The sequence below is a fragment of the Myxocyprinus asiaticus genome, chromosome 8 (genome assembly GCF_019703515.2).
Source record: "Myxocyprinus asiaticus isolate MX2 ecotype Aquarium Trade chromosome 8, UBuf_Myxa_2, whole genome shotgun sequence".
Lineage (NCBI taxonomy): Eukaryota > Metazoa > Chordata > Actinopteri > Cypriniformes > Catostomidae > Myxocyprinus > Myxocyprinus asiaticus.
Window position 1 is genome coordinate 42,477,462 of NC_059351.1, and position 23,510 is coordinate 42,500,971.

Sequence of the window (23,510 nt, forward strand, 5' to 3'; positions counted from 1 at the left end):
GTGCTTGACTGGCCAGCAAACTCACCAGACCTGAACCCCATAGAGAATCTATGGGGTATTGTCAAGAGGACAATGAGAAACAAGAGACCAAAAAATGCAGATAAGCTGAAGGCCACTGTCTAAGAAACCTGGGCTTCCACACCACCTCAGCAGTGCCACAAATTGATCACCTCCTTGCCCCGCCGAATTGAGGCAGTAATTAAAGCAAAAGGAGCCCCTACCAAGTATTGAGTACATATACAGTAAATTAACATACTTTCCAGAAGGCCAACAATTCACTAAAAATGTTTTTTTTATTGGCCTTATGACGTATTCTAATTTTTTGAGAGAGTGAATTGGTGGGTTTTTGTTAAATGTGAGCCAAAATCATCACAATTAAAAGAACCAAAGACTTAAACTACTTCAGTCTGTGTGCATTGAATTTATTTAATACAAGAGTTTCACAATTTGAGTTGAATTACTGAAATAAATGAACTTTTCCACGACATTCTAATTAATTGAGATGCACCTGTATATATATATATATAAAACATTGAATCATCACTAAGCTATTAGGAACAAAAATAATCCAACAACAACGAAAAGCCTATAAGCTCTCTGCCTTTTCCAAAAACATATTTTATCCTCCAATATTTTCTCTGTGCATATCACTCTCGCTCTATTCCTCTGATTTCTGATTGAAAGGTTCCACATGGTTTACCCCTACAGCCCTGCATGCATTTCTCCAACACCACCACCCCCACCCCACCCCACCCCCCATTCCATCCACTCGGGGCACAGGATGAACTGCATGCTCCATCACCCAGCCACGTTCCCCTCTGCATCCATAACGCTAACATACTGTATGTAGCCCACTAACAGAGTTAGAGCCCTGCTCCTCAGATCCATGTCTGCCCATTTAACGCAATTATACTCGATTCCACAGCTACATCCACCTATCAATGTCAATTGCGTTAGTCGCTCTCACCGCAAATGGCTCTTAGGGGTGGGGCCATGGTTGGGTAGCAAGCTGAATCTTGGTAGGGAGGGGAAGTGCTATCGTAGCTAATATGATGTGCATGAAGCTCTGAGAGCTTTTATTACATGAATTTGTCTTTGGTTAATTCCATCTCATCCCCTAAACATGAGCAAGCCTAAAAAAACAACAATTAAATCTCGGGTAGCTGCATTACCTCGGTGGAGAATGCCGTGGCCTTGTGGCACAAACGCGCATTCACATGTAACATTGTGTGTCCCAGGCCCAGCTTGCATGGTGGGTGATGTGATTCGTGGCACGACACCTCTGAAACGTCCTTAATTGAAAGTGAGCATGACTGTTGGCAGACAGTAGTTTCCCTGCTTTATTAAGGGAAGCACACAATAAAGATGCAGAGGGAATGCTGACGTCAAGTGAGAGCAGAAAGCTAATGCATAAGATAGACACAAAGATTTAAAAATAGGCTTGTTTGTTTCACAGTAGTGATTATCAGAAGAACACAACGTGCATGACTAAAAGCCAATGAGGCCTGTTGACCTGTCATGAGTCATCAAATTGTGATTCCACGTGACTACCTGGTCAAGTGTCTGGAAGATAACAGATAAATCAACCAATCTGGCAACCAATCTTAAGAGATGAACAATCTGACAAACAGTGACATTTTGTAAAGATTGAGCAAAATTATATGAAATATGTATATCAGTGCTGTCAGGCGATTATTATTATTATTTTAAATCATGAATAATCACATTATTTTTCATAGTTAATCATGATTAATCACAGATTTTGAAAGTGCTGAAATTTGACTACTTATTCACTAGTCAAAATGCATCAAGTTCCTTCTCAGGAAGAAAAACAAAACAATATGCAACAATAAAGTTTATTAAAATGTTCCTTAAACAGTATAAAGATAGAAATGTACTAAAACAGCACCAATTCAAGTTAAATTAAAAGTTTCCCAAAGTGTAAGTTGGATTTGATAAATTAAAAGAACTAGTCCCCATATGTTGTCTATTTGTTGCAATGCACAATAAATCTCTTAAACACTAATCATCCACAATAGTAATCAGCTGGAAGGCTGTGGCAATACACTTTTCTACAACATTCGTGAAGCCGCATTCACATGATTCGCATCAGGGCTCAATGCAGCTCAATCATTAGCTGATGCCTTGAAAGATCAGCAGCAACTGGGTGAAAATTGAAATTGTTTGAACACTGAGAAGTTCATCGGCAGACTTGCTTCCGCTGGATAATTATAATAAGCTAGACAGCTGCAGTGGTACATCATCAGTGCTATGCAACGTGTGGTTGGCTTTAGATTTAAGACTTGACATGCTTCTGTGGTAAATAAATTCTGTCTTACAAATTATGCAAAGCACTTTATTTTTGTAACCAATCATATCTTAGTTTGTCCTTTGTAAGAGGTCCTTTCTCCATTACTTAATCATTGTTGACAAACACTTGCGGAATCAGTGTTGTGTGTTTGTGGTGTGTACATCAGTGTAATTTCCCCAGACATACAGCAAAGTTTCCAGCCTATTCCAACCAGTGTTTAGAACTCACATGGAGCTGAATAAAATGTCAGAATCTAATGCCAAATTGGTAAATGTGTTAATAGTGTAAAAAAAGGAGAACAATTAATAAAAAAAATAGAGCTGGGCGATATGGCCATAAATATTATCACAATAGTGTTTTTCATATTGTTCGATATCGATATTTATCACAATATACATTCACATTTGCACATTGCACTTTTTTATTTTTATTTCCAAGTTGGCAGAAGAAAAGTAGAAGAAGAAATTTAAATATTTAATAGAGTTCATCAATTAAGTGCAGTTGGATATGCATGTTAAAAGATCATCTGTTTGTTTTGAAGCATAATGACAGCAGTCCAGTATTTGTTTGAATATTTTTTAAATTTTTATGATATATTTTTATATTTCTTTACAATCAGATACTCAAGTATGGGGGCACAGAAGCCCTTGTGACTGAGGAATGCTACTGTATGGGGGTTCAGAGGTATCCCCTGAGAGAAAATGTAGAACTAAGTTTTTAGCAGAATGTAACCGAAAGTGATTTTCAATTGTTCTGGAGTGAATACATACTGGTAACCGGTTATTAACAGGTACCTGGTTAATTTTGTTCAGATATTTATTTATTTATTTATTTATTTATGAAACCAAAGGTCAAAGGGTTGATCACAGTAAATTTTTGGAACTGCAATTCATGTTGTCGAAAAAATTCAACTTGCTTTGATTCGGAAGGAAACTGTTGCATCACATATTTCTTTGCCTAACTGATGTAGCATTCTATGAATTAAGACCTTTTTAACAATGTAATATATTAGGTGCAGAAGAGTGAACAACTGCTACGCAATATAACTTGAATCTAGAAAACCCTACCTTTTAATTCTGGAATTCCTCAACATCATAAATTAAAAGATTCAGCTCGACTAGGCACCAAGAAATCTAGTGGAGGCCTGCCTTTGGACGATAAAATGGTCAAAGAGATTGAAACAGTATGATTTAAAATAAAAAAGGTCTTTGGTCAGAGAGGCCCCTCAACCCATGGGATGGTGACATGGGGCAGACTCAGCATGACCTTCTGAACTTCCACACAGTGCTAAAGCAGGTTTCCTTGTAAAGACCCTCGTGTTTGCACGATTATAATACTAGGACATCTCATCTTAATCCAGGAAATTTTCACACAAAGTCACAGTACTTTGCTGAGTTAACCCTTTAAAATGTACAGAATGCATTTGGACCCAAAATGTACACAATACCTCGCCTTGCAAGATAATTCTGAACATGACTTCATGACCTGTGATCACTTTTATAACTGACAAATTAATGATTATAGCCTGATGTACCTTTTAAAATATATGTAGTGATTTGTAATCACTTATAACTGATAAATCAATGATTATAATCTTTAATCTTATATTATTCATATCATTTTACTAAGAATGGTAACTATTCAAGGCTTAACCTGATAATATACCCTGACAATCAGGTTTCTCATAACGTGTAATGTATTATCCATGTTGTAAAACTAAGTAATTAACCAGTATGATTTGTAATCAGGTATTTTCATGTTTTGTTACTTACATGTGGAATATTCACGAAAGTATGTCATATTTAGTATGTAAATGCTTGCTTAAGTATAGAATGTTGATGACAACGAATGTCATGTCTCTTGCACCGTTTTCAAGATATAAAAGTTCATGATTAAACATGCACTATTTTGAGCAGGAAATTTGTGAGAATCCTCCACACAAAGGACTGTAAATCAACTTTGAATAGGACAGAACAGTTGACCTGTGTCTATGAAAAGCCACTTCTGATTGGCTCAGGACACCTTTGAGGTGTTGCCAATCTCAATTCAAAACTCTGGTACCAAGGAAGAACTCTTCAGTCTTCCCTCTCTTCTTTGGCTCTCTTCTCTGCTCTTCACTTCCTCTGCAGATCCTCATGGCATGCAACCTCCATGCCATGTAGAGTCCAAGGAAACTCGGTTCCCGAGGAAGCCTCTCACTCTCTGCTCTTTTGTTCACACACACAACGGGAGTCACGAATCTTGCGGAAGGCCTCGCTTCAAAGCCCTGCCTCATCATCCATCGACGCATCAGGCAACAGACATCCATGATCTAACAGAGGTCCAAAACATCGATGGAACAAACTTTCTACAAAGAGCCAAAGAACCAAGCAATGCAAGAAAACGCAACGACATGCAAGTACATCTCCAGACTTTTGCTGAAAGTGCTGGTGTATTATTTAAATACTTTGTGTAATCCGATTGCAAATCAATTTAGACTCAAAGAAGGATAAATGGTTCTTAAGACATTGTCTACAGACTCCATAAATTCATTTTCTCTGTATTGAAAATTTCTTTCACATTCTGTCACTTTACTCACCAACCTGTATCATGTTTGTATGTGTTAGATTAGTTTTATGTTTAAATTAGCAATAAAGTTTTTGTATTCAAAGATAATTTGACTGTGGTATATTCTGATAAATAATCAAAGATCTTGCTTTAAAGCTCATACCGAAAATATGTGTGATATTATTTTCAATAAGCCATGAGAATAGTATTACTCCAATAAGTGAATTAATCATAATTCCCTTATTAAAGCTAATTCCTTACAATAGAAATTGTGAGCGGATACAACGAGACAATGTAGTACGATTTTAATGGTGGAGAATTTTATTCAAACAAATAATCTAATTATTTGTCATTTATCTTTCTTATAATGGTGGTTGAACGTGACTAATTCCATTATACATTTCCCTACAACAACTATGTATAAACACTGCATATAGTATACGTGCATGGTTAATCCAGAAACAAGAAAAACATTATTAGAGGTAAAAAAGTTTCCAAGTCTTCACTGAATTATTGTTAGATATGCATTAATACAGATTTGATGCTGCCGGGTTTTGACTCAGAAGCAGATCTGTAATTAAAATTATACTTAACTGTTCATTAACTGTATGCTTGTTATGATTTCTATGCGATAAATCCACCACACTGGAATAAATAAAAATAATAATTGCTTATTTTGGTGAGGCAAGTGGCTTATTTTGGGCTTGTTTTTCCAGACCATGTTGCTTGTTTCCTTGTGAGATCTGGCAACACTGCAATTGGTATTTCACCCACCCCTTAGTGCAGAGTACTGTCATTTCTCACAAATTTAGAATGTCCAATTCCCAATGCGCTCTAAGTCCTCGTGATGGCGTAGTGACTTGCCTCAATCCGGGTGGGCGGAGGACAAATCTCAGTTGCCTCAGCACGCCCTGGATTTGAACTCGTGACTCCAGGGGTGGTAGTCAGCGTCTTTACTTGCTGAGCTACCCAGGCCCACTAAATAGAATGTTATTAACCATTATTTTATATTGTTCTAACTGGTAACCTTTTATAAAGGAGGCTGCGGAACTTCTGAACTGGAACAAAAAAACAGTTTTTGCCGAAATGAAATGCATTTATTTTGTAGTCCCTGTAGGAGAGAAACCGACATTTTGAGAATTGTGTCATATGATGGTCTTCTTGTCTTGTTCAGTCTTTCTCTGAAGAAAATAAATTTGCAGGGTGTATTTAAGTATACCAAAAAACAACACATACTTCACTGTTTAAAATAACTTTCCCTCCCCTCATAATGTGAATCACATGTCTCAACTTACATACGCAACTTATATAAGGCTTACATATGCAACTTATATAAAGCTTGTAATACAAATGATCAATAATACTACTAAATGATCATGAATACTAATAATAATTAATAATACTGATAATGATTAATAATACAGATCATCATGAAAATTTAGTCTACTGTTTATTTTTTTAACATGCTGATTAATAAAGCTAAATTTAGAAGGAAAAACTTTATGGTATAAAGGCGCTTTGGAACCACGTTAACTTAAGAACCGCCTCATGCATACTCACATGCGGGGAAAACAGGCAAACCATTCAGAGTGGGACAGGGCATAAAAAATTTAATCGATTGACAGCTCTAATATAATATAAAGGGGATAAGCTAGATTGTTTAAACCGCTCCTCTGCTGAAAAAAAGATTAAAAAAAGATCCATTAAGACCAGCAATTCCCATGCTGGTCCAAGCAGGTCTATGCTGGTTAGTTCAGCTTTGGTGCTGGTCTGAGCTGATGAACCAGTATACCCATTTACCACGCTGTTCACTAGGAATACTATGTTAGTGAGAGAGGACTAGCTGGACTATATGTGGTGGGCTATGCTCACATCTTTAATTTGCCATATGGAGATTGTGATGTTTTTAATACTTTATTTTACTCCTGAAAAAAAAAAAAAAGGAAATATAACACTAAATTATTTTTTTAGAATGTATATATATATATATATATATATATATATATATATATATATATATATATATATATATTAACAATAAATCAAACATTAAAAAATAAAAAAAGTTCTAAATAAATGATAATTTTTATGTATTTATTTATTATGTTGGATTATGCCTCTTCATTTTAAAGAGCATGGCTACTTCCCATTCATTTTCATAGTGGTTTTTACAAGAAATAGCCATCTTCATCCCTTATACAGGGGAGAACATGCACACACTCATCAACACATTACAGATTATATTCACATTTTTCATACTGATACTGACAGCAAAAGAAAAGCTGAATGACCAGGGGGTTACAAGGTAATGAATGAGACTGGCCTGTTTGGATTCTCATAGTCAGGCCTTTAAACCCCACTAACCCCGAGACTGAAACACACTCGGACAGACTCAAGATACAAACAAACAACCCTAAAATGAAATGGGTGAGAAAGCCATTTGGCCTGAAGCAACAAATATAATAGTAAAACAAGAGAGAACCAGAGGGAGAATAAGTGAGAACGAGACACCTTCCAAACACATCCACACAAGCACATTCAACACAAAAAAAACATTTTCAAGCACACAGAATATTCATAGATGGTGTGCAAAATTCTCACAAATTTTACGTAGACATGGGTTCATATTTTCTAAAAATTCATAGAGTGAAAATGACAGAAAATGACAGCTGGTAAGAGGATAGAAAATGACACATCTCCCACACAAACAAGACTCCCCTGACTCGAAATGCAACGTGAAGACCATTTTTACTCTCATCAGCACTCAGTGATGAAGCAGCACTGCAGACAACATGGAGTGATTTATCATCATTCTGATCCCTATTTCATTCCCCTGATTACTGCAGGCAGCAAACATGAGGAGCAAATTACTGAAAATGTTGGGGAATTATATCTCCACTTTGCTCCTACCCTGCTAAATTATGTTGCATAGTGCTGCTAAACTAAGCCCTTTGATAATGTACAAGAAACAATTTTGTTTTTAACCCACAAACATGCTCTTTTGAGGGGGAAGGGAGGTACAGAAATCACATTCACTTTCACAGTTCAAGTCCACCAATAAAGCCAGAAATAAAAAAAAAATAAAATAAAATGTATCATGACCGAGAACAGAAAATAAAAGAAATCTGCCTCTCCCTTGCATCCTTCCCTCCTTGTATTACTGTTGCAAGGCCGAGGGCCAGCGGGCAGGCATGTGTCCTTGTAAAGGAAATTGGAAGATAAAAGGTCCCTCCTTGAGAGTTCGCAACTCTGTGTTCTCTCACTTTTCTCATTACTAGCTTTGGATGGTTTGGGAAGTTGCAGAGGATCAACTAAAGTCAACGGTTCCTGCTATCCACACAGAATCCATCTTTAATTGAGGCACATGAGATTTTGGGACCTGGGCAGGAGATGCACTTGGAATCCAAAGAGGCAATACACCCCCTATCTTCAATAATACTGTGTGGCAGCGGGGGCGTGGTCAAGCGTCCGTCCGGAGAGAGAGAAAGCGGTAAGGGCGCTTGCACCTGAGCTAGATTATGTGTAACACCTGTCTCTAATTCCAGTGAGCATGGGCAGAGCAGCATATAAGCAGCCACACCACCAGCAGAGAGTGAGAGAATCTGGCACAAGGAAGGCCACGGTGTTCCTGAAGCTGCTACGTTTAATCTGTTATGTTTGTGAAGCTGATGTGTTTAAGTTACTAGTACCTGTGAAGCTAATGAGTTTAAGTCTACGTGCCTGTGAAGCTGACGAGTTTGTGAAGTTGTAAGCATTGAAGTGGCCAATAAAAAGTCCTTCCTGAGCCTGGAAAAACCTGCTTCCCTGTGTTCTCCTTCCCTTCTGTTTGTGAGCTGTTACATTCTGGTAATACTGGTTATGCTGGTTAGTGCTGGTCTTGCTGGTGGATAAGCAAAACTCAGCTGGGTAAAGTCATTCAGCATTGTCTTTCTGTTGAAGGTGGTAGACCAAGGTAGTCTTGCTTATCAAACTGGAGAAGAAGCCTGGTGCTTGGACTGGCATCCAAAACATAATGTATTCTGTTGACCAGCAATGTAGGTCTTTGCAACAAGTCTAAGATCTTCCCAGGAGATTTCTGAGCTCTAAAACAGTATGACAGGGTGCTTTTTGAGTTAATGTTTGTGTATCTGGAATGAGGCGGTATTTGAGGTGTGTACTTTGATTGAGTGTCTCTCACTGGCAGAGCAAAACAAGCCAGGGGCATTAGGAGCTGACAGATGGAAGGGAGGGCACAAGTCGCCATGGGAAACAGCTGATGGATTGCCCTGTACAGGCCGCTTAATAGGGTGTAAGTGCTGAATATGGTTGGAGAGAAGCTCTCGATGAGGAAGTAGAAATTAGGAAAGAGCGTTGCCGAATAAAACAAAAAGAAATCCGAATCTCCTCAAGGTGGTCTTTACATAGAGGTTACCTCAGAGAACTACAAAATCCAATGAGAACATTAATTACAGGAATTCAGTTTATGCGTAGCACAAGATCATCATTCAGTCAAAGAAAGAGTCGACTGGTGAAAAAACATCATAGCTGGTCAGTAGCCTATGCAGTATTTTGGATATTGGTCTTCAAAAGGTTTCTTAGCTAGCAAAACCAGAAATAATGGTCAACTAGTTTTATCAACTTAGTTTTGCTGGTGAACAACATAGCTATGATGTTCCATGAGGTAGATCAGTGCCAAACCAGCATTAAACAGCATAAACTAGATTGCACCAGCATGGAAATGTATGCTAGTCCAAAGTCCAACATATACATCGGTTTTCCGTGTCATGCAAATTCCTTTATCAGCATTATTTATTATTTATAAGCACATAGTGTGCATACTGTTCATCTGTGCATATGGCCTGCATGCACAACTAGTGTTGACTGTACTAAAGAGTATTGCAAAGCAGTCATAGTGTGCATGAAGCGAACACATCCATATGGTCAAAAGAGTACACTTTAAAAAGGCTACAGCTATTGACTGTGCAATAGATGTAATAACGTGGAAAAAACTAAGTGTACACTAGCCTTTGGCTGGACTTTTCAGTGTGGACACTGACTTAACTGCCAAGGCTGCAAAGACCAGCTTAGACCAGCATAAATGTCCATGCTGGTGCATTTTAATGTTCAATGTCTAACCTGACGTTAATTAGATCTTGTTGTCTGCTACCTGCGGATGCGATTGTCAATTTCACCTGCACACTCAGACATGAAAATGGTTAGCTAGAACGTGAGAGCTACGATAAACCAAGTCAGAGCATCTGATTGCGCATGCATGCTTAAGCAACTTTGTGTCATATTGTGTGGAGCATTCTACGTATGGCATTACAACAGTAAGTGTTGTCATTCAGAAGAAACAAAGAGGAGGAGGACCAACACACGACAGCAGAAGAAGTTAACATTGACTAATAATGTTGGAAAAACTGACACAGGAAATTTAAGCGAGCAGCATGAACTAAAAAGTAGTGACACTGTTAAATGCCTAGGAAATATAAAGCTCCACTCAACTCTTCGGTTATTAAAAAAAAAAAAAAAAAAAAAAAACTGAAATGAGTTCAGCTTTCCTGCAGACTATCAAGCTGTGTTCCTCTCCAGTCATCAGTAATGGATGCAATAGGTGCTAAACTTGCTTTCAAATGCTATATACCAGTCGTAGCCAATGGCTATGAAAGAAATCTCAATCTTCAGCAAATCTAGATGAGAAGAATGCAACTCCACATTTCTGTAGAAAGGTTTATGAAATAGCCAGAGCAGTGCATAAGGAGAGAGCAAATCACAGAAGATGTGGCTTTGCTTGAAAGCTTGAAGAATTTATGACATGTAAGTGTATTTTCATGTTTTTTGAGGCAGGTTTTTCAACCTTACAGAAAGCGTGAGAGAGAAAGGAAGAGAATAGATGGTGAGAGAGAACGAAAACAACAAAGAAAGGCCTTTTTCTTGTGCATGCTGTGGGATATTTTCTCAGAAATTACTAGTCATGTCCAGTGAGACATCAAGTCATTAAATGTGCTGCTATGAGGACACTATGCAGAGGCACCAGCAGTCATCTGACATTAATGTGCCATGTCACGACAGCTTGTTATTAACTATCCTAGGGAGACATGCGGAAGGCAGTACATGCTGGAACTTTTTTTTTTTTTTTAAGTGTTGTACAATTCAGACCGATGTTTTTCTTTTTTTTTTTTTTTTTTTTTTACTCACATGCATGAGATCTGGAATGTTCTGGGGAAAAAAAGAACACTTAGAAACTTTTTTTCTTTATCTAACCTTTATTTATTATAAATTAAAAAACAGGGAAACTGTAGAATATCAGAACCACCTCTTACCATGTAGAATTACCTCTTAAGACCGTCCTTCAGCCAGGCTCACAGCAGGAGTGAGCTGGAGAGAGGAGAGGTGCAACTTAATGAGCCTCATTTGGGCAGTGGATGATGAGGCACACCTGATGTGAGTGGAGCCTCATCAATGCTACCATTAAAATGCAGAGCGCACCTCTCCTCTGGGAGCCATTTCTTTCTCCTCGTGTGCAAATACTGGCATCCTCATAGGTCCAGGAGCAGAGCGGGGAGTGTACTTGCCGAATTAGATGAGCGCTGGACCAGCTCGCTCAGAACCCCGGTGCGGGTTAGATAAGTAGCCAGGGAGTATTTTACGTTTTGGGAATGGATGCCGGGCTAGAAGACAGGCTGCCACAGAAGCTGCTGCCCCTCGCACCACGGACCACGGAGGGGAGCATGTTGTGTCTGCTGGACGCTGCCCCGACCTGGACAATTCCTTTGGACACTCACCATCATTCACATAGTCCCATTTACCTCGAGGGCACCAAATCCCCCTTTATTTTGGACACTTTCTCCTTTGCACACTTTTATCTCCCCTTTTTGAACATTCTATGTTTATTATTATTTCCAATAAACACCTCTCCGAGGCCTGATGCCAAACTCTTACTGTCAATTGCTCAACTCCCCACAGTACATAAATGCTGTATCATCTCTGATGTACTTAGTTGCAAATAATGGGCTACTGGAGGAGACTTAAAGGGATAGTTCACCCAAAAAAATTACTCATGCCATTCCAGATGTGTATGAATTTCTTTCTTCTGCAGAACACAAACAAATATTTTTAAAAGTATATCTCAACTCTGTAGATACTCACAATACAACTGAATGGTAACCAGATTTTAGAAGGTCCAAAAAAGGACATAAAGGCATCATACAAGTAATCCATATAACTCCAGGGGTTAAATCAATTTCTTCAGAAGTAATATAATAGGTGAGGGTGAGAAACAGATCAATATTTAAGTCCTTATTTACTATAAATATCCACATATTTGACCAGCACCAACAAGTAGCTTCCACACCAGAATGTGGAAGTGAAAATGTAGATTTACAATAAAAAAGCAGATTTGGTTAAATATTGATCTGTTTCTCACCCACACCTACATTTTACTTCAGAAGATATGGATTTAACCACAAGGGATATTTCAACCATAAATGAAGGTTCAGACAGCACTGACTGAGTGTTGTATCTCATCTGGCTGTTGTGGGAGCAGTCACACTGCACGTCTGCAATGCAAAATTTTAGACACTGACAGAACTTTGTCAGGTGCTCAGATTCATAGCAAAGACAATTAATCGGGCACAAGTGAACATGTCACAGTAAGTGATCAATAACTGATGATTTTGTCATGTGTTAAGGGAAATCTTTTATGTTCCCTAAGTTGTCTCAGACGGCAAAATCATGGTCAAATTGCTCAGTGTGAACCCATTTTAAGATTCAGACAACCTACTGATCAATCCATCTCACTGTCTCCTTCTCTCTCTATTTGATGCACTCTTTTTCTGAAGTAATTCTCTGGGTTGCACAGGCTCCAACCCAAGCTCTCATATGTACCTGTGTGCCTGGTAGCAGTGCTGTTAGGCTGATGGAGTGTTCGGCAGCCCTGCCTCTTGATCAAACCTTTGCCCCCTGGAGGGCCGGAGAACACAGGCATCTGTCTTCTTTAAATGCCCAGTGAACGGATGCCGGAGTGCTGTGTCCCCCTAAGTGCAAGATTAAGCTCGGCTAACCAACTCCCTAAATATTCTATTATGCCCGGTAGGCCAAGCGGCTGAGGTGTATCACCACACCCACAAACTCCCAGACCCCCTCAACCTCTGCCCACAAGTCTAAGTTCTCTTGACCATGGTCAGCAATGCAATACTCCAACCAATCAATTGATAGATTGGCCTGTCCGGGCTGCCATACCTAAGTTAGCCAATTCTGATGATTCAGCATTGGTCTGGGAGCTTGGGTGACTGTCACCAATCAACGATCACTACCGGCCAGGACAAGTATGGACAATCTACTGCCACTTGAACATAATTTATTGCAAACTAGCACATTAATCAACCTCTCCCATTCCACAAGTCGTCCAGGGTTGGGCTTGAACGATTAGAGTAAAGGTGGAGGTATGGTGTCAAGAGTTGAAACTGAACCCAATGTAGTTTGACACTAATTTTAGTTACAGGGTTTCACTGCTTTTCTCCAATGAGTTTTCCATGATCATTCTAGTCATTTGTGATGGAAATGCATGGGTAAAAAAAAAAAGATTTTTTTTTTTATTCATACCAATTTGCTAATAAATCATTTAGAGCAATTTGTCAACGGTACACATTTGTTTTTTTTTTTGTTTTTTGGGGGGATTCAGATCAATTTGCTAATAAATCATTTAGAGCGATTTGTCAACTGTTTAAACAAATTCATTGAAAACAACTGACTCAAAGAAAGATTTTCTCATAAATCGAACATCACTATGTTTTGCCATCAAGTTTTACTCTACAGTCCAAAAAGTTCTCCACGGGAATCCTTTAGACACTTCACTGTACCCCAATGTACCCATTATTCCCAGTAGTTTGATGTCAGTAATGTTAATTTGTAAATTTGAGGTAGCTTGCATTACCTGAATAAATGATTTTATTCTGTGAATTTGCTAAGATCATAAAATATGACATCTAAAAAAGTAAAACGGTCAGACAATATGACCATTTTGTTCTTTTATAGAGTTTTGACATAAAGAAGAGCAACGTTGTATAAAACAAAACAATAACTATGATGACAAATGAATATGTCATCTTGTTTTTCAAGTTCTCTTTCTCTCTCTTTATCATTTGTATTAGATTGCTAGCACATAATTCCAGGCCCCACGCTATAGCTCACTAGCAGGAACTACCAAAATTAATGAAGCATCTTGAAGTGAGCTAAAAAACTACAGCTATTCAACCTGAGGGAGAAGGTAGCTTGTTATAACAGAAGAGCTGCAAAGCATAAACAGTATTATGATTTCAGCAGATTTCCAGGTGTGCTTTTATTGTGATTCATGAGTGGCATCCCTCAAGTAAAATGTCCTTTACACTCTAAACAAAATGAGAAAGATCTCAAAAACTAATGACAACTCAACGGAAGATGAAAAAGTGTAGTTTTCTCTGTTGAATATTTTAGCATATATTAAATTATTATGGTTTGATTTTTGGGGGGGCAAGAAACTCATCTAACAGCTAACACAACAAACTTTTTTTTTTTTTTAGAAAGATAGAAGCAAGCTAGTTTTTCCAAGCAAAACATATCCCAAAAGAAGAGTTTGTAGGGCTCAGTGGTTGTAAAACTTAGTGGAACATGTCCATAGATAATGTGACACACCTCAGGTGTGATGTACTGTCAGGGGAATTGCCCTAAACAGTACATCCCATGAAAATTACCTTGGGACCAGTAGTTTAAAAGTAATTGCGAAAATGCTATTATGCAACTTTGATATTTTAAATCTGACGCAATAGAGCTCATACATTTTAGGTGGGTTAGGTGTCCATGTACGTTTTGGGGCCACTGTAGGTGCCACTGTTCCAGAGTAGTGTAAGGCAAAACACCACTATATCTAACAAAAATTTGTGCGCTTATAAAAACATTTGTATGAAAAAACACACAATACAAAGATGCATATACAAATCTTATGAGACTAAAACTCATATAAAACAAGCATCTCAGACACACAAACAGCTTTGGAGCTCCTAAAACAGAAGCTTATAATAGGAGTGTTGATGTGATATTCACTTCTGCTTGTTTTGAATGGAGGGGCATCGCTAATCAAATGAAAGGATGTATTTAATATCCCCTTAGTTCCCGTACGGTGAGTAAGCAAACTGACACTAGGAAACATATATGCAGATTGTAGCTGGGAAGAAGGCATTGATTACTATTTAGTGTCAAAGGCATAGCACACTGGCAGCCAAAGGTTTGGAATAATGTACAAATTTTGCTCTAATGGAAAGAAATTGGTACTGTTATTCACCAAAGTGGCATTCAGCTGATCACAATGTATAGTCAGGACATTAATAACTTGAAAAATTACTATTACAATAGCAATAAATAAATAAATCTGAACTTCTTCAACTACTTCAAAGAGTTCTCATCAAAAAATCCTCCACCTGTAGCAATGACAGCTTTGCAGATCCTTGGCATTCTAGCTGTCAGTTTGTCCAGATACTCAGGTGACATTTCATGCCACGCTTCCTGTAGCACTTGCCATAGATGTGGCTGTCTTGTCGAGCACTTCTCACACACCTTACAGTCTAGCTGATCCCACAAAAGCTCAATTGGGTTAAGATCCATAGCACTCTTTTTATCTTTTGTACAATGTCAGTGTTTCTTTGCCCACTCTAACCTTTTCTTTTTGTTTTTCTGTTTCAAAAGTGGCTTTTTCTTTGCAATAAGTCTTGCACCCCTGAGTCTTCTCTTTACTGTTGTACATGAAACTGGTGTTGAGTGGGTAGAATTCAATGAAGCTGTCAGCTGAGGACATGTGAGGCATCTATTTCTCAAACTAGAGACTCTGATGTACTTATCCTCTTGTTTAGTTGTACATCTGGCCTTCCACATCTCTTTCTGTCCTTGTTAGAGCCAGTTGTCCTTTGTCTTTGAAGACTGTAGTGCACACCTTTGTATGAAATCTTCAGTTTTTTTGTCAATTTCTAGCACTGTATAGCCTTCATTCCTCAAAACAATGATTGACTGATGAGTTTCTAGAGAGCCATTTCTGTATCAATCCATACAGATTGCCATTTATGACCTTAAGACTTGCTAGTCTATTGCATACTGTGACAACTCAAAAACAAACACAAAGACAATGTTAAGCTTCATTTAATGAACCAAATAGCTTTCAGCAGTGTTTGACATAATGGCAAGTGATTTTCTAGTACCAAATTAGCAATTTAACATGATTACTCAAGGATAAGGTGTTGGAGTGATGGCTGCTGGAAATGGGGCCTGTCTAGATTTGATAAAAAATTACTTTTTTCAAATAGTGATGGTGCTGTTTTTTACACCAGTAATGTCCTGACTATACTTTGTGATCAGCTGAATGCCACTTTGGTGAATTAAAGTACCAATTTCCTTCCGAAACAGCAAAATCTGTACATTATTCCAAACTTTTTGCCACCAGTGTTTATATATAATGAGGTTCTTAAGATGGGCAAGGAGGAGGCGGGAACCAGCTGAACAGTCAGTGTAAAACTTTAATAACAAACTGAACTCAAACATAACAAACTGCAAAACAAACAAAGACGCACACACACAGCTTTGTGCGTCTCTCTCTCTCTCTCTCTCTCTCTCGAACTGGCGTCATTACGCCCCACCATGCCCCCCTCCTCGTCACACTCCTCCACCACCAGATTCAGGCCAGGGAGACCTCCGGCCTGACTTACTCCCCCCTCCCTTCCTGGAGGGGAGGTGTTGCCCTTTCGGCCATCCTTCCTCCGGCTGGCCTTCCCCGCCTTCTGGGAAACTGAGAGATATGAGGGGAGGTCAAGGGGAGAGAGAAAAAGCAAGCGGGAGAGACAGAACGAGAGAGGAGAGAGTGAGAGAAAAGTGGCTTGTCAGTCCCCGGACATACTGTCATCTGGTCCTCAGCCACTCCTCTGCCCCCTGGCGGATGGCAGTGACTCCTCCGTTCTCTGGCGGATGGCAACGGCTCCTCCGCTTCCCAGCGGACGGCAGCTGTGAGGACTCCACGACAGCACATCCCTCCTCCTTCCCGGGTTTCGGCACCAGTGTAACAATGTTCTTCAGATGGGCAAGGAGGAGGTGGGAACCAGCTGAACAGTCAATGTAAAACTTTGATAACAAACTGAACTCAAACATAACATAAACTGCAAAACAAACAAAGACGCACACACACAGCTTCGTGCGTGTCTCTTTCTCTGTCTGCCGCTGTCTCCTCTCCTTAAATACTCCCTCCATCCCTCACTGGAATGCGAGACCGGTGTGGCACACAAGTGGAAGTCATTCACCATTTATCTTCCCGGCCTCACTCTGCCCAGACGCAACTCGGCCCCGCCCTGCTCGCCACATACCCCCGCCGCCAAACTCAGGCCGGGGAATTCTCCAGGCTGTGACCTACCCCCCCCCCCCATTTCTAGGGGGGGAGTGTTGGCATGTTAGGATGGTCTCTGTGTCCAACCCGCACATGCCTGGGAGTGGGAAAAGGATGAGGGAGAGGAGAGGGGAGAATAGAGAGAGAGAAGAAAGCAGAAAAAGGAGAGAGAGACGGGCTCGCCGACCCCGGACACGCATCTATTTCTCTAGAGACTATGATGTACTTATCCTCTTGTTTAGTTGTACATCTGGCCTCCCACATCTCTTTCTGTCCTTGTTAGAGTCAGTTGTCCTTTGTCTTTGAAGACTGTAGTATAAACATTTGTAGGAATTCTTGACTGACGAGTTTCTAGAGAAAGCTGTTTCTTCTTTGCCATTTTTGAACTAATATTGACCTTAAGGCATGCCAGTCTATTGCATACCGTGGCAACTCAAAAACAACACAAAGGTAATGTTAAGCTTCATTTAACAAACAAAACAGCTTTCAACTGTGTTTGATATAATGGCAAGTGATTTTCTAGTCCCAAATTAACAATTTAGCATGATTACTCAAGGATAAGATGTTGGTGTGATTTTAATTTTTTATTATTTATTTATTTATTTATTGTGATTTTGGGGTGAACTACGACCTGGACATCTCTTGTCAAGTTTCCTGATTTTTTTTCTTCTCTGTGTACAAATAAATACATAAATAAAAGTAAAAACTGAAAAATAAAGGTAAACACTTCAATCTTCAGACTGTACAGCCTCTATATTGCTAAACTTAATATATAGTCTTAGACATAAGTGCTGTATTAGATGGCATTAAGGTCGTTTGTATAGAATTCTCTGCGTGTTCCATGTTAGCACTGATAAATAACCATTCTGTGAGGCAGATTGTAAGGAATGACTACTGTAAGCATAGTTGTTTATGAAATGGTTGTTTTCTAGCCTTAAGTCCACAGGGATGAAGCACAAGCAATACAGGATGTGAAAGGAAAGGATAAAGTACCTTGATACAATTAGTCCGTTCACAAAACCTTGATAAACATATTTAAAGCAAGCAAGTTTTGATGTGAGTCAGAAGAAGACTGATGGTTTCCAGCAAAAATGATTGCAGTCATGACTGCGTACATCAGAATGTGAAGTTAGAAGACATGCGGGAAAAGGTTAGACTCACATTGTTCATGTACTCGCTCAGCAGGTCTTGCAGGGCCTGGCGCACGGCATTGCACTCGGCTACGATGCGTTCGCGCCGGTCGTCGCGTGTGCAGGAGGAGTCGGCCATGAGGGCGGCACCACTGATGATGCTCTCCAGACGTTCCTCCAGTGATGGCCTGAAGCGAGCCTCGCTGAATGTGAGCGGGTCCAGAATGATCTTATTCTGAAACAAACAGATCACCAGGGTTATGAATGAAGCTTTGCTCTGCTTAAAACACTTAAAGCATTAGCACTATATATATATATATATATATATATATACACACATACATACAGTTGTGTAGGTAACCTCAGGAGAAATACAGGCTGCTCTGGAAAAAGATGGTGTGGTTGTTTCGAGGAGCACAATACTTGTTGACCCCTCTCCAAACATATCACTTATGGTTGTGACCATAAAGCTCTGTTTTGGTCTCGTCACTTCAAACTACAGTGTGCCAGAAGCTGTGAGTCATGTCAAGGTGTTGTCGGGCATATTGTAACTGGGCTTTTTTGTGGCATTGGCTTCTTTCTAGCAACTCGACCATGCAGCTCATTTTTGTTCAAGTATCGTTGTATTGTGCTCCTTGAAACAACCACACCGTCTTTTTCCAGAGCAGCCTGTATTTCTCCTGAGGTTACCTGTGGGTTTTTCTTTGTATCCTGAACAATTCTTCTGGCAGTTGTGGCTGAAATTGTTCTTGGTCTACCTGACCTTGGCTTGATATCAAGAGATCCCCGAATTTTCCACTTCTTAATAAGTGATTGAACAGTACTGACTGGCATTTTCAAGGCTTTGGATATATTTTAATATCCTTTTCCATCTTTATAAAGTTCAATTACCTTGTTACACAGGTTTTTTGACAGTTCTTTTCTGCTCCCCATGGCTCAGTATCTGGCCTGCTCAGTGCATCCACGTGAGAGCTAACAAACTCATTGACTATTTATACACAGGCACTAATTGCAATTTAAAAAGCCACAGGTGTGGGAAATTAACCTTTAATTGCCATTTAAACCTGTTTGTGTCACTTTGTGTGTCTGTAACAAGGCCAAACATTCAAGGGTATGTAAACTTTAGATCAGGGCCATTTGGGTGATTTCTGTTACCATTATGATTTAAAAAGGAGCCAAACAACTATGTGATAATAAATGGCTTCATATGATTACTATCCTTAAATAAAAGACAGGTTTTTTTGCATGATCAGTCATATTTTCAAAATCAATGCCAACATTTCACAATTTCTGCCAGGGTATGCAAACTTTTGAGCACAAATGTATATAATTTTAAATGTCAAGTACTTAGTCATTTGAGAGTTAAAATAATGGTTTAATTTTAAACCATTTGGTTTCCAATGGTTTCTTTGTCACGCTTTTCTTTCATGCCCCCCCCCCCCCCAAAATACTTTTGTGTATCCCTGTACAGACAACTGTAAGTATGTCATAGACCATTATCAGAAAAGACACCATATTTAATTTAACTCGAATGAAAACAAGTTAAATTGGTTTTATTGCTGTATACCTTGGTGCAGAAATTTCAGCTGATGAAACACTGGAAAAAAAAAAAATATTTACAAAAAACTTCCAGTGGACAAAAAACAACAAAACATGGGTTGTAATATTGATCATACTGTATCTCCCTCTCAGACACGTTTCATGTTCAATTAAACATGGCATCTACCCTTAAAAAGGTCAAATTGTAGGTTAATTTGCCTAAAAGGGTAAAAACTGTGGCTCTGTGGCACTTTCAAAAGAATTTGGTTAGGGTTGGGGTTATATAAAAAACAAACAGCCTCATTCTTTGGAATACTTCACATTCCTTAGTTACACAAAATGCAAAACTGTTCTTTTAAGTGGATGTTTCCCACCAGATCGCAGTGATTATCATTTAGCAGGAAGTTTAGCATGTCCTATGAGATGTTTGGCATACTTTTCCATCTGTGGACCACTGAAGACAGTCAGAGAATCTGTTGGAGCTTTTCTCCGCAGGCTGCTGTTAGGTAACCTTCAAGGCAAGCTGCAAGGCCTCCATTTCAACCACATTGAGATTTAATGGGGCTTTTAAACACAGGATGCAGACTCAAGAACACCCTCCCTTTTTATTGTTAAAACTTGCAACCAAATACAGGCTTTATGATCTCTAGGGCTGGGATGGGAAAATTACCATATTGATAGTGGCGATATTATGTTTTACAGCTATATATGAATACAGCTTCGGCAGCAGTTTGCATTTTGTGGACTTTGGCGGAGCAGATGAGGTGGAGGAGGCATTTAGAGTCTGTGCCCTTTACTTTGGTAACTAATATTCAGAGAGTCACTTGTGCGCTTGTGACTAGGAGTTATTAAAGTGATAGTTCATCTAAAAATGAACATTTTGTCATTTTTTTACTTATCCCCTTATAATCCCAATCCAATATGACTTTAATTCTGAACTATCTCTTTAATTACATCCCAGCATAGAGCTGGGCGATTTTTTCGATTAATTTTAATTTACATTTTTGACACGATACAATTTTTTTTTTTAAATCGTGGAATCGAGGTTTTGCATAAAATATTAGCAGACGCTGTAGTTAGATACACTGTCAATCCACCAATGGCTGAATATAAAAGAGAAAAAAACAAATGTTCACAGCACTTGGCTTGATGCCACCCTCAATCTGATAAACTGAACATGAATGGAAATACGTGCGACTGCGCGCTCCAATGTAACATAGGTTAACAACACGGAGTCTGATATAAAAGCCGGTAATATTACCAGTGTGACTGTAGGTTGACTTCGTTCATCATGCATGTTTACCCCAGCTTACTCAAAAAATAGCTATGTTCTGAGCTACATTTTCTGAGATGTCAACAGAAATGTATGTTTATAATAAAGTGTTAGAACATACGTGATAGTTATGGGTGCTTTATATCAGATCATATAATGGACAGACTATAAATGAGAGAATCATCCACATCTCCTTTTACCATGATGATTCAGATAGATTGCTAATTATTGCTTTGTTCTGTGACGTGTTTCTAATGTACTGCATTTATAGCCAACATTTAGCGAAGCGATCATTTTGACAAAGAGCAACATAATTTAATTTTGCTGCTCTGCTCAGCGCGTACCACTAGGGGGCGCCATGTGCTCACAGGACTGACTGACATCATTATTTTAAACTGAGCTTTTTGCTTCTTGCCTTTTCAACTTCACTGAATTTTTTTTTCTGATATCTGGACTCTATCTGCAGATGTTTATAGTTATACATATAAATTGATTAATATACTAAAAATACTTTCTAGGTAAACATGACTTATTTCTAGATATTAATTTCTAGACAACTTTCTAGATGGACTTGATTTAGATAATAATAATATCAGTTAGATTTTAATTTATTTTACTTTTACGCTGTTAGATTTTTTTTTAATTTTTTTTTTTATTTGCATTCTAATAAGGAACATTTATTTGAATCATGTTTGAGTTACTTTTTTGAAAAAAATACCTTTAAATGTAGGAAAATGGAATCGAGGTTCGTAAACCGTCCTTAAGTTTGAAACAAATCGCGATTTTATTTTGTTGCCATAACGCCCAGCCCTATCCCAGCATGAACTTCCTGTTTATTGTGTGCATCAACAGACAGGAAACGATGTTTGTATCTCTGTCAGGTGCTGCTCCCATTCGCTAGCTAAAACAGTGTAATTGGAAAGGAAAAATATTACATTTCCCATAATAGCATGTTGCTATGGAGATCAACACTTAACAGCAGCAGCAGTCCTGTCTATCACAATGATAAGAATGTGGATATTTGTTGGGTTGTTTTTTGCTCGAATAAAAATTCACCACAAAGGAATGCTCTGGCTCTGGTCCACCCTCTTCTGTGAGCATGAATAAGGGGCAAAATCAAAGACTGGTTTGAAATGTCTGATTGTACAACAAACTGAACAGATTTCTTAGATGCACCTGAGTATGACTCATATGTTGACAACATATCCTGGCAACGACAACATGAAATGGCCTTTGCATTGTACTTAAATGACACTGAATATTCAGTGCGAAATAATGACGAAATATCACATATATATATATATATATATATATATATATATATATATATATATATATATATATATATATACTGTATATATATATTTTAGAATAACAGGCACTATGGTACATTTTCTGGGATTCTATGTTGAAATATATACAGACCAAGCGCCGTTTACAAGCGAAAACAGTCCAAAACCGTTGTAAACAAAGATGCCACTGGATTTTGATGTATGAGGAGAAGAGGAGATGGACTTTTCTGCTGGAGGAAGATATGTTATGCGATAGATGCATTGAATCTGGCACGATGCCAAGGATCATTCGCATTTTGACCGGAAGCAACAGTTTATAGTTAAAAACGTCTTAATTATAGATTTGTTTTTTACAGTCACAAAGCGTTTCGCTTCAGAAGACATTGAGTGACTGGAGCCATGTGGATAACTTTTATGCTGCCTAAATTAGATTTTGGACTGTCAAATTTGGGGTACCTGTTCACTTGCATTTTATGGCTCAAAAGATCTGGGGCATCTTCCTAAAAATCTTAAAGTGTTCTGCTGAAGAAAGAAAGTCATAAAGATCTTGGATGGCATGAGGGGGAGTAAACCATAAGAGAATTTTCATTTTTGGGTGAACTATTCCTTAAAGGTTTGTTAGTTCACACAAAAAAATGAAAATTTGCTGAAAATATACTCATCAGGCCATCCAAGATGTATATGACTTTCTTCATCGGAATTCAAATGGAGATTTTTAGAAGGAAAATAATCCATCCAATGCAAGTGAAAGTGAATGGTTACCAATTTTTGACGGTCCAAAAATCATATTTAGGCAGCATCAAAGTAATCCACATAACTCCAGTCGATCAAGTAATGTTTTCTGAAGTGAATCGATGCGTTTGTGTGAAAAACAAATAGATAATCCAACTGATATCCCGGAGGGTGAGTACATTATAAGCAAATGTTATGTCTGTGGTCTTCTGAGGTAAAATCTGACCATAACTGGTCATTAAAGGAAATGAAATATGGTTATCTTCGTCATGTGATTAAGTGATTAAAGTGACACTTGCTGTGTCTGACA

The 23,510-nt window shown here is 38.5% G+C and overlaps 1 protein-coding gene across 4 annotated transcripts in view; it reads right to left on the minus strand.

Moving 5' to 3' along the window:
• Nucleotides 1–23,510, minus strand: part of LOC127444566 (catenin alpha-2) — a 784,313-nt gene that overhangs the window by 513,297 nt on the left and 247,506 nt on the right. For 3 of the 4 annotated variants that reach the window (XM_051704010.1, XM_051704011.1, XM_051704013.1), the window contains one exon: nt 18,396–18,599. In XM_051704010.1, coding sequence (XP_051559970.1) covers nt 18,396–18,599 — 204 coding nt within the window. Of the gene's footprint in view, nt 1–18,395; nt 18,600–19,931; nt 19,948–23,510 lie in introns of those variants that run through there. The other variant, XM_051704012.1, reaches the window with a different exon arrangement.